This window comes from Manduca sexta, chromosome 4 (genome assembly GCF_014839805.1).
Source record: "Manduca sexta isolate Smith_Timp_Sample1 chromosome 4, JHU_Msex_v1.0, whole genome shotgun sequence".
Classification (NCBI taxonomy): domain Eukaryota; kingdom Metazoa; phylum Arthropoda; class Insecta; order Lepidoptera; family Sphingidae; genus Manduca; species Manduca sexta.
The window spans coordinates 6848725-6866359 of NC_051118.1; the positions used below are offsets into that span (position 1 = coordinate 6848725).

Genomic DNA, 17635 nt, shown 5'->3' on the forward strand with positions numbered 1-17635 from the left:
AACTTACCACAGTCAAACAGGCATAGACACGTACACAATTCATGGAGTATAGAATGACCTTGAAACGCTGTGAAGTGTCGCTAACTTCGGTGTAGTTTTTCCCGCAGTTTGGCGTCCACATAGATTGATAAAAAATTGTATCAAGATACATTTTCTATGTATTTAGATCAATAGGACATTTGTAATACCTTATGTTTTGCATTCCAGTGACGTTTTGATGATACGATTATGTTATTTCAGTGAACCATTCATATGATTTTGTGATTTTGTGGTGTTATAGTAAACACAGGGACGTGATCTCGGCCCCACGTCTATGACTTGTTGTAAGTATTTAGGCTATTATCAACAATATTACGTGTTTTCAAAACTTTAAAGTGCATAATTATGGTATATTTCGGACTTATACCCAGGCAAAACATGTATTAACCTCATAAGTTTGGTTCTGTTTGCTTACAAATGTAAAAAATGTATCTGCCATAATTCATGCATAATCCTATTGTAAGTAAACCACGAGTGCGAGTATATCACATCGGGGCACCGCTTAGGCCTGTTTTGAGTTTTTGTGAATCGTGAAAAGGAATTGTGCAGACATACGAGGAGAATGTTTGTAGTCGATTGTTTTGTAAAACACAGGCGTGTATATTTTCACTTTGTTTTGAGTACACGTAGCGTACAATGTTTTTCGTGGTAGTAATCAATAAAGATTTGTTTGATAAGTTTTTTATTAGCTCGAGTGCACGCAAAACAGCGAATTGGGATTGTACTGATTTTGTAATGTTTTTTATGTAAATACATGGTCTTCCAAATGTGAAGAGATCAGTATGCATCAAGATTTTGAAATTAGAATTACAGAATCATTTTATTTTTTTCTTCATTTTGGTCTATTATGACCTTTCATATGGGTATATTTTAAGTAAAAATGCTGAACCCCTAATATAAGTAAGGGTGGAACTCCATGTCCTACTTAAAAATGTGTACCAACAAGAGACCAATAACATACTCTCATGAACTTAAAGGATATAATATTAACTTTTATCCATTCAGCCAGCCATCTATAATTTCCTTGAACCAGCCAAATTGTTTATATTTACATGAACTAAAGTTCCTTGAGCTGGAGCGCTTAGCCTCATGCCACTGAAGGGAATACTTCCATTTTTCAGTGAGGTTAAACTCCAATATGCAATCTAGGTCTATTAGGAAAATTAGCTTAAAACAACTCCTATATTTCATTACACTTGCTTTGTCATAATATTATAAAAAGATTTGTTGTTGTGTTTATAGTATTTATAAAAGTATGTCAAGTCAATTCCTTTTGTGAGCGGGACTAGGGAAGGCAAGGGAATATTAGGCTATGATGCGGTGTTTTCAATCTGAGTTGTTAAAAATGGCTTGAATTTATGAATGAATGCTACCAAAAACAAAGTATTATCTACTATCTACTACTTGATTGAAAACTTACATGCATACTCAAAATCTACAATCTGCTATGTGAATGGAATCACAGGTATGATAATGCAATACATATTAAAGTAGCTTGGTTGTACTAGCATTTGTATAGAGGCCAAATTCCAGTGCCAATATATTTTTTATTGTAACATAGGCTGGTGAACTAGCAGTGGGTTATAACTAGTTATGGTATCTGATCTGCCCAAATATACCCACAATTGTAAAAGAATTATTGACCCAATGGCCTTGGAACACAATATAAATTAAAGAAGATCCTTAACATTTTCTCGGTTGTTTGGGCCTTCCTTGATATTCTATACATAATATCGAAGGTTGACAGGCTAACTGACTTAGTGACAAAGACAAACTAAGTTCAAAAAACATAAAAATGTACCGATTTCAAACATATATATAAAAGTAGCTTTTGCTCGCAGCTTCGCCTGCATGAAGGAGTTTTCCGGGATACATTTTTTTTCCGAATTACTTGATATGCATCATTATATTATGATCAAATTGCACAAAACCATTATAAATTGTAGCCTATGTGTTATTCTGATGTATAACAATAATATTACTGTAAAGTTTCGTCCAATTCCAATCAGTAGTTTTTTCATGAAAGAGGAACAAACATACATCCATCCTCACAAACTTTCGCCTTTATAATATTAATATTTATGATATTAGTAGGACTTAATGTCGCAATTAAATGTTGTTTCAGTCTATTAGCCTGCTAACTGTTGATTGATAACATACCACTGCAACCTGTGAGGTAGTGTAATTAGCTTAGACCAGTTAAACTTAACCTACTGCCTGCACAGTAACCCACCTGACATAAAAAATATCACTAAAACTTAATTAAAATCATTCAGTTAATTGAGTATATGTTTTATAAAAATAAAAATATATTTCATTCTGTTTTTAGGTGTTTAAATAGGTGAATGAATTTATGTGAGAGCCAAAGGCACCATAACTAAAACATTTGGTAGCTTATATAAAAATATGTTGAATAAAAATGTCTTAGATAAACTTTTACATTCATGCAAATGAGTCTTCAAATATTCCTCTATGCCTAGAATAATATTCATATTGATGTTTGATAGGCAATCATATTCAAGGGACAATCAGCATACTTTTGATTAAGGCGTCTTAAAGTTTTGATTGTAATAAGTAAATTCATAACATTTAACAGTTTACTCTATAAAAATAATGTCGATTAATATAAAAATTGTCCTAGAGACACAAAACCTAGGTAAAACAATCAGAAATTTGCCAATTTTAAATATGTACAATGTAGTACATAACTCCTCTTCACTCTCAGTCAGTATATTTGTAGCTTCGTTATGATTGCCTTTCAATCATCAATATAAAGATGAACTAAATAACTGTAGCAAACATTTGTAAAAATCTTTTAGGTATATATATTAAATAACATTGCTTAGTTGGTCATTTCAAGTTTATTCACCTTACATTTTCCAACAAAAGTTAGAAATTGACAAAACATACAAAGGTTAAACATTTTTACAGAATGTTATGAATGAATCAAGTGATATGTGAACATACTATTGATTGATTGGCTACTATATAAGCTTATCATTTAAAATGTTCAAGTGCTGTGGTTTCTTTGGTTTCATACATCATATTCAATAGCAATGCATTACCATGTTAATGTGACTGTATTGATTCTCATGAATAGGTATGCATGCGGCAGGAATTTTTATTAAATAAAAAAAAATTAAAATAACATGTTAGATCGAATTTTGCATATTTCTTTTTATCTCTATAACTCCTTAAATATTTTAGCGTTATGGGCATAGACTCCAATTTATTTCCAAATAATTTACAACATAAGTTTACATTTATATTTTTCGCCTACTATGACATTAGTAATATGGCATATGTTTGTAACTAGGGTTTCAGAGGGAGGCGAGGTTCTCTAGTGACTCCTCATATTAAGAGTAATCTTCATGATGGTAGTGGGTAATGTTAAATTATTTATTGTTTTTTTTTGTGGTTTTTGAAGCTGGTATAATTTTTTGTTATAAAGTTTGTATTGGTCTTGTATTGGAAATAATATGATACACTTAAGATCCCTATGATTACTAAACATTATTGCATTCACCATATCCAGGTTAAAATCTATGTTTAAATCAATTAGTAATATTGTGTATAGTAATATTGCTTTGGTGACTTTGTAGTATTATGGGTGGACTGCAGCGCTCAGGACTCTGATTCATCATGGGACACAATGCACACAGGGGATAAAGGGTGCACTAATAATTTCACACCTACCTTTAGAGCCTATCCCTTCGCGTATAAAAAAAGGTGTGTGTGTTTGTGTAGTAAATAGTAATATTGTGGATGATAAACATAGTGTGCGGGACCAAACATATAGACTGGTTTCATCTGGTTTATTGCTCATTCTGCTATGACGTCAATAAAAACAAGTAATATAATAACATTAAAAATAATAAATACAAATTTATACTTAAATAAGAATAGGATAGGATAAATTAATATAAATTTTGTGGCAATACTAAAAAGTTGTATATGTTTTTGTATCCATAATAAACATGAACCAACAGCTTAAATGCAAGCCAAAGCTTCAATAGGTAATAGTTATAATCAAAGTTATGTATTTATTTGTATCTTATAGATTGATTTGCCATAAAAGAGTTGATGTCAGGTAGCTACTTGAATGCTTACTCTGTTTGTCTAGACATTATTGGGAGTTAATTTATGCATGCCTTTTTTTTTGGTAGAAGTGGTAATCACCTGTAGATAAATATTTGCAACATGTACAGCTCGGCTTAAATAGGGGTGGCACCACTATCCACAAAAACTGGTTGCTGCATTTCATAGGGTGTGAGATTACCATGGCCCTTTCAGCTCTTGGTTCTGGACCTTTCACTGTCTTTTCTTTTAATGTTACCAATGCATCCGTAATCCTTCTCTTATTTTGGGTGTGTCTAGGCGGTGACCATTGGTAATTTACCAGCTTATATAAAAAAAAAAAAACAAATATGCTTTATAAATATAATATTACTTTTTATGGTTCTTTAAGATTATTAAATAAGTCTCTGGATTACTTGTGTATAATTCAACTATATTATTGTTTTTTTTTTAATTGTCGCAATGTTGAGAATGAAGAGCATAATTAAAAAAATATATAGCATATTATGTATCTATTAAATATGAATTATATTGATAAATTTTTAAATTTCCATGTAAACAGTTCAATTTCCTATTTAACATAATAAATAATTATTTAAAAATAAATTCAAAGTGATCTTTATAATGTTTGAAAGTTTTAATTGAAATGCGCAAAGTTCGTTCGTACTGCGCTTTAAGACCCATTTAATTTAGCGAAAGTACTTTTAAAAAGATTTCGTAGTTTTGAATGATAAGTTTTTTTCTTCATTTTAACATAATGTCACGGTTCAAGTCTGTAACCCTAGAGGGTTAGGAAGAGGCGCAATTAGTGAAGACACATTACTAAGCTTTTGTTTTCGAACGTCAAGGTCTTAAAAGCGTCCCATGATGTGATAAGACATATCGGAACGAAAAGTTATGTTTTTTTATGTGCGTTGTGATGATTACTTTGACTATGAAAGTTGACATATTGCTGAGCTTTTGCTTTCGAACATCAAGGCCTTAAAAGCGTCCCATAACGTAATACGAAATACAGGACCGAGAAATTAAGTTTTTTTTATATGCGTTGTGATCTATGGGTATGTTGAATATTACAATGCAAAAACAATTTTTAAAATAAATGCAATATTTATATTTCTTCTGTGAAAGCTATATACTGTAATTAATGCCCGTATGCAGTAAAAGTTTATTTTTCCAGCAACCGGAAAATTCCGGTAAAATAATGAATTTACACCGCAATCCAGGTTTATAAAAAGCCGAGTAGAAAATTATTATGGCTAACTTTTCGCTTTACACAAAGTTGATGCATTTCATAACTGTAGAAGGTAACTTTTAAATGTTTTATTTCGGGCCGGAAAATTCCGGTAACGTAATGATTTTATCCCGGTTCCCGGAATACGGAAAAGCCAGCAAAACTTTAATGTACACGAATTTTTCACCTCGTACTCTACTAATTTTGGCTCAGCTGATTTAATTAAATCCAGTGCCCTGTTAACACAACTTTTGGATTATTCACCACTGAATGTTGAATGCTAAATCACTCATATACAAGTACTAAATAGCTTTTTTTACCGGCATCGCGCACGTATTTTTTTGGAAAGTATTCCCTAATGTTATTTATGAAAAAAATCAAAATAGGTTCAGTAGTTTTTGAGGTTAGCGCGTTCAAACAAACAAACAAACTATTTAGATATATATAGATTTGAGAATCACAAATTAGGTATTCAAATTTAAAATGTCACGAGCACGTTCCGGTGTTATTATATAATAACTGGATTGTTTATTAATCTAATGTTTTACATCACTTTCTTATTATTTTTTTTTGATTGAATAAATCTGTCACTAGAAGAGACTTTATGTTGTTTCACATTTACATCGGTTGTTAATTAGAAATATTGATGCACTTGGTGGTTCTAGTTTGAACAATATCTTTTTAAATGTCATCACCTCTTTAATAGAAATGATCCATCTTGCAAGTTATTATTGCGTGGACGACTCGCTCTTATACTATTTTGCAAATTTTGCACATTCTCTCTGTTGCAAGTTATAACATACAGACCCATAAGTAATAGAAATATACAGTTAAAGCAACAAATAAATTGGCAAATATTTGCAAATCATACCTTAGTGGATATTTTGCTATCTTTGATATATGATATCTTATTGACATAAAGTGATGACTAATGGTATTCCTGAAAAAAAAATTTGTAAGATGACATTTAAAATGTGTTGTAATACAACAAATTTAACATACGGTACCAAATTTTATTCAGAACCACTTTTGGCCTGCGGATTCGTTCGCGTGAAAAGTTTTTCCAGGATTAATAGTTTCCTAGGATAAAATAGCCTATAGCACTTATGAATAATGTAGCTTTTTTAGTGGAAATAAAATCAATATCGATTTAGTAGTTCCTGAGATTAGCATGTTCGCACAGACTCTTCAGCGTAAAAAGCGTTTAGATGCAAGATTTTTCATTTATAATGCTACTTTCATTACAATCATTTTGACCCTCAGACGGAGCATTTTTTAGCCTCGTACGTGGCATTATTTTAAGGACACAGTAAATTTGCCCCATCTTTCCCTAATGGTGAGGCAATTTCTACTCACGTTGACAGGAGAGACTTGCCTCAAAAAACTTGAAGCAAGAAACTTGCACCGTCTAGTTGAGGCTTTGTGATGTCATTATGTAAAACAGCTTATTTATACGTTTTAATAAATAAATTAACAGATTATGTCAAAAGTGTTTTGTATTTATATCGTTTTTGAACTGGACTAATTTGCTCGGTTATTGGAAGCGCCATCAACTATTTAATAAGATTAGCAACACTACTCATAACTTGAATTATGAGTTCTGCAAAAAGCTGAAAGTGACTTCGAAACCCGGGTAGGGTAAAATGTCATTGAGTTTTTGAAATCAATATCAGCCCGGAATAGGGAATTTGTGCCCGATATGGAAAGGTCTCGCTCCCTATCACATCTTGGGGACAGAACTCATACGGAAAAGTAGGTGCCGCAGTTGCACCCTGCCTACGCCTTCGGGGAAATAGCTGTAACGTTTATTCATTTACCCCCTTATTCATAGACGTTATTTATCTAAGGACGGAGCATTGCTGTGATAATAAGTCTGTTTCTCAGCTTTGTTTATCTGACAGCTCGCTGTTTGTTCAGCTTTGTTCATCGGGCAGCCAATTAGATTTGTATCTCAATATAGCCAATCACAACGGCCCTATGTCTACTCACTACGAAGGCTGCTATGCCGTCAGCACTGAAAAACAGATTTGTTATCACAGGAATACTCCGTTCTTAGATAAAAAAAAGTCTTGTAATAGGGGGGTTAGTTTTTACAAGACTTGTAATTCTATAATGGTCAGTAATTTTATCGTCTCCATATTGATGTGGTATTTTCTTGTTTCAGATTGGCAGCATGGCGGAAATAGTGTACCCGCAAGGCTGCCGCCCAATCACCGATGACCTAGGACCAGATGAGCTCGTCCGAAGATTAAAGGTACGTACCATGTACAGCAGTGGCGCATTGTTAAATTTTCCGGGAGTCAATCCAACACAACATGCCCTACCGCGCATGCAGTACAACTAGGGCACCGAAGCAGTCTGAATAATTATTTTTATGAATTCGGAACTTATTCACCCTGAACGATCAAAACACAAACTTAGTCTATGGTTGCAATAAACGTTGAAGAATGCGAACATTTCTTAGAGACTCAGAGTGGAGTGTTTCCGATTTTAAGAACAGTATCACATCGCTGTCGATAGGTCGTCGATTTTGCGAGTAAACGTACAGAACTTAACCTTACTTGTTAATGTTGGTAAATGTGTCTTTTTCTGCCATGAAGCAACAGTGTGTAGTCACTGTTGTGTTGCGGTTTGAAGGACATTGTGGCAGTGTAACTACTAGACATAATGAGACTTAATATCTCATGTCTCAGGATGGCGAGCACAGTGGAAAATCAAACAATAATTTGTAATTCAAGGTGTTGTATGGTGTTTCTACCGTTTATGGGCGGTCGTATCGCTTACCATCAGGCGAACAACAAGCTCGTCTTGTCATTAAAATAAAAAAATGGTTATTTCCATTTTTATACGAAACGCAATAGGATGTTGTCGGTTTTAAGTGAGACCGTGGTATGCCAGCTATGCTAGCTTTATAGTATGACTACCACATAATTGATTGATCTATGTGACACAAAAACTAATAAAACCATAAAACACACATAAACTTTCTGCCATTGTTGATACGTTGCTTACACGCTATGATTATTCATGTGTAGTGCCAAAATAAACAATGACTATTTTTAAAACACTTTGTACAGAAATAAAAGAATTCACTGATGCACACATGTAAATACACTTTCTGCTGACCCACATCAACTTGTTATGTGATATATATAATGTTATAAATACAGAATGTCATGCAAGTTGATAAACATGAAATAAGTTGTGAAATGGCGATGTAATTTTGTTATGATTTAATTAAGACTAGGTTTTGCGGTTCTGCTCGTGTGAAAAACGTTTCTCTGTGTACAAGCTATACCTACGAGAACTTTTCCGGGAGAAAAATATATCCATTATAATATAATGTGTCCATTTGCCAAATTTCATCCAAATTCGTTCATCAATTACTGCACTTACCTATAACAAACATCGAAACCCGTTCAGAAACATTTACATTTATAATATTAGAAAGATAAGATTCATATTCCATTGCACGGCTTGAATGACAACGACCCTGACTTAATATCATTATGCATTACCAAAAAGATTGGAGATAGATAGGAGTTGTACTATTACAGGAATTTCTTAATCATTAAGGAATCCTCTTCAAGATTTCTCGTCAATTCTGCAAAAACAATCAACGCTTTAAACGCGTTGCTTTCCTTTAATTTGGGTGGAATTGAGTTTAATTTGTAAGGATATATACCCAGCCAAGTGCAAGTGCAGAAACATTTGGTTTTGTACAGTACCGACACAGTTTAATGGCCGTTTTGACATCCATAGTGATGTGAAATGTTAATTAATTATCGTAAAATATATAATTAAACACGAGCAGCTTTAAGTTTTTAGGTTTATAACTAATATTGCAAAGGGTAGCTGATTAAAAAGTTCTAATAAAACCGAAATGGAAATGATTACAGTGAACCGAATATTTCAATGAATATACTGGATTTTATTTGCACATAAAAAAAATATACAATAAGAGATGGAAAAAAGGCTTCTGTAAAAGGCCACGTTGAAACAGACTTGTCCATACTGCTCTTGATATTTCTAAAATTTTACTGCACTCACACTATTAATAATAATGTACAGCAATTATCTCCTTCAACGTAGTTATGAATTAATACGAAATTTGATGAGCGGACAGACGTCAAAACGGCCATTACAGCGTGCCGGTATTGTAGTTTATACTAAGTATAACAAAACTTTAATGTTCTTATCATTAGCAAGACTAGGTTTCGGAGTATGTATCTTTACCTCTTGAAATGTAAAATGAAAAAGGCTCCCCCAGCGTTAGATATCTTGCTAGGTGATATCTGCCTTACTGTTCTTAGGTGGGGCGGGCGCAACACATTTTGTCATGCATTTTTATATATATATACGCGCGCGGCAAAGAGAAACCTCTTCACCTGATGGTAAGTGGAGTGGTGTCCAATAGAACGTCGACTGACGACAGATGATTACCCCTCGGCAGTCGACACATTTATGCCGGCCTGTTGTAACTGGATATACATAGGTTGATTCCGGAACGCGACACGTACGTGTGCCATTATGGCGGGTTTTAACACCATGTGTACGTTGGTCGCTATTCGGGATATAAAATATATCCTACCACTAGCAGAGCATGCGGGAGAGACAGGTTGATTTAATTATTGACGCTCGACATCCTATCTGATGTCAACGTCCTCTAAGATCTAGTTCTGGACGAATCGTGTTAGAAAACACAGCGTTGCTCCACCTAAGAATCGAACCCAAGTTTCCAACTCCATATACCGCTACCATTGCCATATCCAAGCTATAACAACAAAATTATACGTTTGATTCTCGTTGTTAACTTACGATAAGCTGTGTATATTCAACGTTTCTCTTGATAAGATAACGACTTGTAAAATTCAATAACCTCCACAGCCTGACTCATAAGTAGGTTACAGTGGTGTGCTTCTCGTTTTGTGTGCCAAACAATTATAGCACGTATGACGCGAGGAGTCGATACATCGAAATAAAACTATTTTGTGGATTTTTATTGCGGGTTTTTGTATTATAATTTTCTCCTGACGTTTCGAAGACTGCATCCTTTATGGTCTCGGGGCGAACTGAGGTGTTGGTCGTCAGACAATATAATATAATATCAGCCCTGCATTATATACTGTCCCACTGTTGGGCACGGGCCTCCTTTACTACTGCAAGGGAATAGGCCTGTCAGTTACAAATTACAATATCTACGTACATTTTTCTATTTTTTTGTATTATATAATAACCACTATAATATCCGAAAATTTATTTGATTTCGATGTCTAACATTCGCGTAAACATAAAAAATCATTAGGAGTCATTTTTGCGCGCTTATCGGATGAGGTTGATATTTGATAATGATTGATTTAGATGGGGCGCGTGTATTTATTTGGGGCCCTAGTCTTATAATGTATTTTCAGTGTATTTTATAAATTATATTTTATATATTATAATATAATCATTGCGTGTATTCATGCGCCATAGATTGTGATTTACGTGGAGTAAGTGGATGGAAGGATAAGATGCCGACATAATTTAGGCGACCAACAAGGTGCGCTATGATGGTTGTTGCCCGTCATTTTTGGGGTTATATTGTGCCTGTTATTAAATTTAATTTAGTTACCATAAAACAATACCATATATTTTGTTCGGATTACATTTTACTTGCCATCAAGACCATAATATTATTTATCGCTTTGTTCAGGAAATAAGGGATCGGCCAAGGTCGTTTGTTTAAATTAATTTAATGCCTACCTTACATCCCCAAAAACTTCTATTTATGTTTGTGCAAAGTTTCCGACTTACTTTACTTTGCCAGAAATTATAATCTTTTTAAAAAAAAATCTTTTTAGTTTTAGATAATCTTGTATCAGTATTCATATCAATAAATAAAGAAATATTTTATAAAACTCTTCAAATATAAATTAGTGAGACTCCTTTGATATCTGTAGCAAGGGTGGGTTGTCAAAATGGATGCACTTAGGACCGAGTGCCGTCACCGCCAGGTGCGCGCGTGCGAGCGTGACAGCACTATACCCACACTACGCGTAGTCTCATCTTACAGATATTAAAATATTAATTGCGGTAGCATTTTCCGACCAATTTAAATTTTATAAGAGAAAGGCTTTTTTATTGTTGAGTGTAAAATTGTATAATGGAAAATGACAAAAAACTGTATTATATTTATGGTCATTTCGCCTGTTTATCACTGATTGCAATGCATGACTTACTTTTCAATTTTTTTTATAATGGTGTAAATAAATGTCTACATACTTATGTGCCAGCATTATTTTTTAAAGGGTATATCCATAATAGAATGTCTTTTTTTATTCTTCCAGAGCGAACTGTGTTGTCTGAATCCCATGGTTACAATGTGTTCAAAACATGTTGAATGACTATGAACGCAAGATTCGTGTACTTGTCTAGGTCATGACTAAAATCCATAAGCACGTGTTTCATTTAGGTACATATTTGTTATCCGTATTTCAGACTTATCAAACTTACATTCAAATTACGAATACAGATAAACAGAGATAAAGCGCATTCACAATTACTATATCAGTATGTAAATATTAATTTATTTTTTAATACCGATATAAAAATTCTTCGCTCAAAGATACAGTTAATTCTAGATATTACATTACGCTGTAACGATATAAAATTGCTGACCTAAATAGCTAGCGAGTAAATTGGCGCGAGAAATAAGTCTGTGCTCTTTAATATTAAAAAAAAATAGCTTTGAAGGTAATTGAATAAATATGATCGATACGCACTGATGGCAATTTGAAGAGACGGCGCTGTTGTGAGGTTTCACGTTCTTTTCATTAGGTGTTGGTCGCGACTTGCGCGTTAAAGTACTTTTCCCGGTAAAAAATAGCGTACTATCCAATATAAAAATAACCTACGTATTGATTAAGTCGTTGCTTCTAATATATCTTCCTATAAGCATCTCGATGTGTTTTATTACATCTATACTTAGGTGACAGAGGGTAGCTGTGGACATTTGTCTGTAGATAAGGTTTAGTGAGGTATGGAGGTATATAAGCAAAAATACTTGGAAGCGTTGTTGATAAAAAAAAAAACAATTTTCTTTTAAATTGGCATCATAGGTTTATTAATTATAAATAGCAGCATTAGGAATGTGGTAATACAAAACGGATGCTCGGATTGTGGCGAAGACGATAGCTAGGGAAGCGCGAGTGCCAGTATAGAAAATTAGTCAGTTGTTAAGTATTCCTTTATATCATTGATTAAAAGTTGTAGTTATAATTTCAACAATCTATTATTTATTTGACTGGAGAAATTTCGTTATGTATACTGTTGTTTTTAATACACATGTAACTTTGCAAAGTCAGGTGGGTGCGTTCGTTTGTTTGAACTTGGGCTATCGTCCTCTCTCTCTAGTCGCTCCCACATATCTGAGGATCGTGGTCAGCATCAGGGTTGCATCTGGAGCGGATGATCTGCCTCCACCAATTTCTGTCCAGCGCATCTCTTACGGTTGTGTAGAAATTAGAGGACGATGAGACTTTTACTTGGTATAAATGTATATCGGGCTATCGTCTAATATACATTTAGAGTGAGTGAGATTTGATTGTGCCTTAAAAATGATAAAAACTCTTTCATATAATTCAGCAAAACATATCCTTCCTACAACTTTGGGTTCTTCAAGCGGAGCGTGAAGAAGATATTAAGCAGGCCGGCATAACTGTGCCTACCGTCCGGGGGTGCATGATGATTTATTATGTTTACGCGAATGTTAGACATTTAAATAAAACTATTTTTCGGTTTTTATATTATAATTTTCTCTCGACCTTTCGAAGACTGCAGCCCTCGTGGTCACGGGTTTAACGTCCGGGAGTGATTAATCTCTTGCCAGTCGTCATTTTTTTGGTCTTCTCTTCACTTACTATCGTGTGCAGTGCGGCCATCTTATCGTGCTTGTATGAAAAAACACAATTAGCGAGTCGTTTATGGTAATCGATAGTCACTCAGCATCAGACAATCGATATAAAAAAAAGACTCCTAAAAATTATTATTGTTAGCAGAAATTTCCAAATAGCTCGTTAAAAATTAGTACTTTTATATTGGTAAATAAATTAGGAGAACGCTTACGAAATCACTATTAAAGAGAGCTTATGTATAAAGCTCTCATTGCTCGAATTCGCAGAAGACAGGGTCGTGTGGGTGGCTGCGACGCTCCAGCTAAGTTCTCGGTACGGGATGATACCCAGAGATATTTGTCGAGAGTTTGAAGTGTGCATTTTAAATTAAAATGTTGTTGAATGCGATGCTGGAGTGAAAATATTTCAGTGATGTTTAAATCAGAATTGGATCTCAGCGGCGTAGTTGTAATGCGATTCACCTATTGGCCTGAGGTCTCGGGTTCGATCCCCGAGTCGAGTAGTGACAGTGAGTTTCTCTTCTCAATATTAGACCAGCGTGTGGAATGCCGAAGTGCCTGTTAATTGGCAATAGGGTGGCCCCCTATTTCACGGCATCAAACATAGCTGAAGTCATCAACATCGGCCTACCCTTGAAAAGGGAAAAGGCGTGATAATATGTATATATTAACACATATCTTTCGGTATTTATTGCGAAAATATTCTACCATCTAACCTAATCCCACTGAATTATAATAGAGATAAGATTAAAAATAAACAAAATTAAAAAAAGAGAAAAAGAAAATGAGAAAATACCCTGGATAGTGGGGACGAGAGTGGGGCGCAGAGTCCCACAAATTACTAAAAAAAAAAACCTAATCCCACTGTAATCTGTGATCGTTGGAACACACTTTTAAAGTATGTTGCCAATACATAATGCAGACTTTGGCGTGGATTTTACTGTCGGCTGGCTGCGTGACGTCAGTCCCATAGGATACCGTGAGTCCTACTTAATAATATAAATGTGAAAGTTTGCGAAGACCATTCATATTGATTAGCGCAGCGCCGGCAGCTTAACGTATAGAATGAAGCGTAGTACATAGGTAAAGTAGTGCTGGGTATACAGGTTACTTTTTATGCTGTTTGAGCTAGCGAAAGCTATTGCAAGAATATAGTAAAATATAATTAGTGTTTTGCAAGCTTTCCTTCACGCTTTGAAGTCGATTTTGAGAATAAAAGTTGGTATACAACATTTAGGAATAATATAGGGTTCTTTGAAGTGAAAGAATTTAAGAATCAATTAAATAATAATATAAAACTTTACATTTTGTAATCCTTTTTAAAATAATAAACAACAAAAACTAATAATGAACTCTTTTATCTTGTAAAAATGGTTCAGTATCGCATCCACTGTAAAGGATGCCTATCGAATTTATAAAAAAACAACAGCCTACATGGCGTAATGTTGACAGGAACAAATATTGTTTCACTGTTTCATATACATACGTAGTTGGATGACATTTTTGATTTCACCCACCCCAACCTTCGTCAGAGCTACGCGAGGCACATACACGTGCAACGTAATACGATGCGAATTGAGTACTATCGATTATTATGTACTACAAACGGGAGTTGTGCCTTTGTGTTGTAATTAAGCCGACATCCGATAGATTTCGGCGCCTACAATACATATACTCTTTAGGCTAGGTTCTTCATTGTCAGTTACAGTTAAAGTACTGATGCTATTGTTAAAATTATGACTTGTGGTAATTCTTGTGGCGTTTACTTTAGTGACATCTTTGTTTTGGCAATATTTGGTGACATTTTGCAGAAATTGTTGGTACTGTTTGTTTGATTAATTTGTCTTTGATCGGGTTTTTTATGTAATCCGACTTAATTTAAATGTCAGACAATTGACTTGTTTTATTTATAAAGCGGTAATTTTTAAGTTACTGGTGGTAGCTCTCTCATATGTGAGAGTCCGCATGGGTAGGTACCACCGCATTGTCTATTACTGACGTCTAGAAGCAGTGTATAGTCACTGTTCTGTTCTGGTTTGAAGGACTTCGTAGCTAGTGTAACTAACTAATGGATGTAATTAAATTTAACGTCGTATGTCTCAGGATGGCGAGCGCAGTGGAATACCAAACCATACTTTTTAATTCAAGGTGTTAGATGATGTTTCTGTTGTCAATGGTCGTATCGCTTACCATCAGGTGAATGGGAAGCTCGTCTCGTAAAGCAAAAAGAAATAAATAAAAAAACGTTTGTAGGGCAATCTAAATTGCAACAACATTATTCAAGAACAGCCTTTATTATTTAAGTTCTATTGCAACGAACACATTAGCATAGGCAAAGCACGAGGCGCCAGGCTCATGTAGTTTATTGTTGACCCACAGATGCTAAATCTCCCTGATGTCAATTAATCTAATGTCTGAGTGTCTAATTTTGGTAACCGACAGCAATTATCTAGGTCATCATAAAATACGCGTTTCCCTGCGCTTCGTCAACAAAATTTACATATAAACTACATAGATAGTTTGATATCAAAGGCTTCCTAACAAAGACGTGCAAGTATAAATTTGAATTTTTGTTTTTTCACCGAAAAAGGTAGTGTAAAATATCCTCCATACAAGTATAGTTAAAACACTTGTTTTTAAAAGAATACAAATATTTACGCCCAAAATATCAGTATTTTATATTAAACAGTTTCAATTTTCATCTCTATCGTAAAGCTGTATTTATAACGACTATATTTTATGAAACTCTCCGTACAATGTAATATATCAAGTAGTCTTCAAGGAGTTTCATCGCTCATATTTATTACCCGACGAGATTGAAATATATTCTAGTATTACTTTTTATCGATTGCGACGGACTGAAAAGGGGGTGCCCCGCCCACTGCACTGCACTGTTGCCTAGGTAGGCGGAACCGGGGGACGCTCTGACACTTACAGGGAATATAATTTGATTTCCCTTGTAAACTTGCAAGTGGATGTCTCGTGTAATGCGGTATGTCTGGCTCGAAGGACCAATTTTTTTAATGAGTATAAAGATTATGTTTGACATAAATATTATCGTTGTGAAATAATTAATGTTGTCTAAATAGATTTTTTTTATTTGGGTGGTTCACAGCATCAAAAAAAAAATATATAAAAACTTAAATATAATAAATCAATTACGAACTAAATAGATAGACAATTATATCTTATCTTAGTCATTCTCATTTCTTTACTATCTTATTAATATTATACATGAGACATTTTGTGAAGATGTTGCATGTCTGCCAGAATCAATCAATTTAGCAGTTACCAGGTTTACCCTGGTAACTGCTAAATTGATTTCGAGTGATATTCTGCTCACAGATAAATGTAGCCTTGTATTAACATACTCGCTAATGCATAGTATGAATAAATACTCATTTCTTGTCGACTGCCTCGGTGGCGTAGTTGTATTGCATGCGCGGTACTACAGCGCTCTGAGGTCCTGAGTTCGACTCCCGGGTCGGGCAAAGTGATATTTGGGCTTTTCTGCTCAGTATCAGCGCGGAGTCTGGAATTTGTGCCTGATATGGCGATAGGCTCGCCCCCTATCTCATCATGGGACGGAACACACTTGGCGAAAAGTGAGTGCCTTGGTTGCGCCTCTGCATACCCCTTCGGGGATAAATGACTTATTTTGTGTGTGTGTGTCATTTCTTGTTAACGACAATAGACAACGGAAAAAACATGGTACTTATGAACTGCATTTAAAGGGTGCTTTCATTCTGCTGACGTGTTTGTTATGTGAAGGATACAATATGGTAAAAATGAAATCCAGACTTTCCTAAGACATCTGTTTAATAAATACTCTGGTACCTTTGTTATTATACACCTATTTAATATCTAAAATATGCATAACTACATTACATGCATAATGTCATAGGTTTATAAAAGACACAAGCAAAAATGACGCATTCATAACACCTAAGCTTATTTTGTCCCATGACGATAAATAATGAAGTAAACTCAGACAAAAAAAAATGGTAAAGTCTCTTACACATTAATAAATTCACTCAAATAATTGTCTGTATAGACCACGGCTCGGCAAACGTGGTGTAGGACGCCCTCCAGCTAGGTGGAGTGACGATCTGCGAAAGGTCGCTGGTAAGAACTGGACGCGACAGGCCGAAGACAGGGTAAAATGGCGCTTATTGGAGGAGGTCTATGTCCAGCAGTGGACAAAGATATACGCTGATGATGATGAATTGTCTGTATTGAACTGATTCCATATCTTGTTCTAAATAAAAGTACGTTGTCACTTAATAATAAGCCCTCGTTTCATGGCATCCCAGTAAATGCTACTCTGTGAAATTACGACGACCAATACAACTATCACTGTTACCCGAGCTTCCAAATAAATGGTGATGAAATGA

General features: G+C 34.6%; 1 protein-coding gene across 2 annotated transcripts in view; it reads left to right on the forward strand.

The window, feature by feature from the left end:
* Nucleotides 1–51: 51 nt before the first annotated feature.
* The window catches only part of LOC115453267 (sister chromatid cohesion protein PDS5 homolog B), a 59770-nt gene continuing 42186 nt past the window's right edge, over nucleotides 52–17635 (forward strand). Inside the window, exons 1-2 of one of the 2 annotated variants that reach the window (XM_037441828.1) lie at nucleotides 52–323; nucleotides 7512–7601. In XM_037441828.1, the coding sequence (XP_037297725.1) occupies nucleotides 7521–7601 (81 nt within the window). In that variant the 5' untranslated portion in view covers nucleotides 52–323; nucleotides 7512–7520. Of the gene's footprint in view, nucleotides 324–1485; nucleotides 1505–7511; nucleotides 7602–17635 lie in introns of those variants that run through there. The other variant, XM_037441825.1, reaches the window with a different exon arrangement.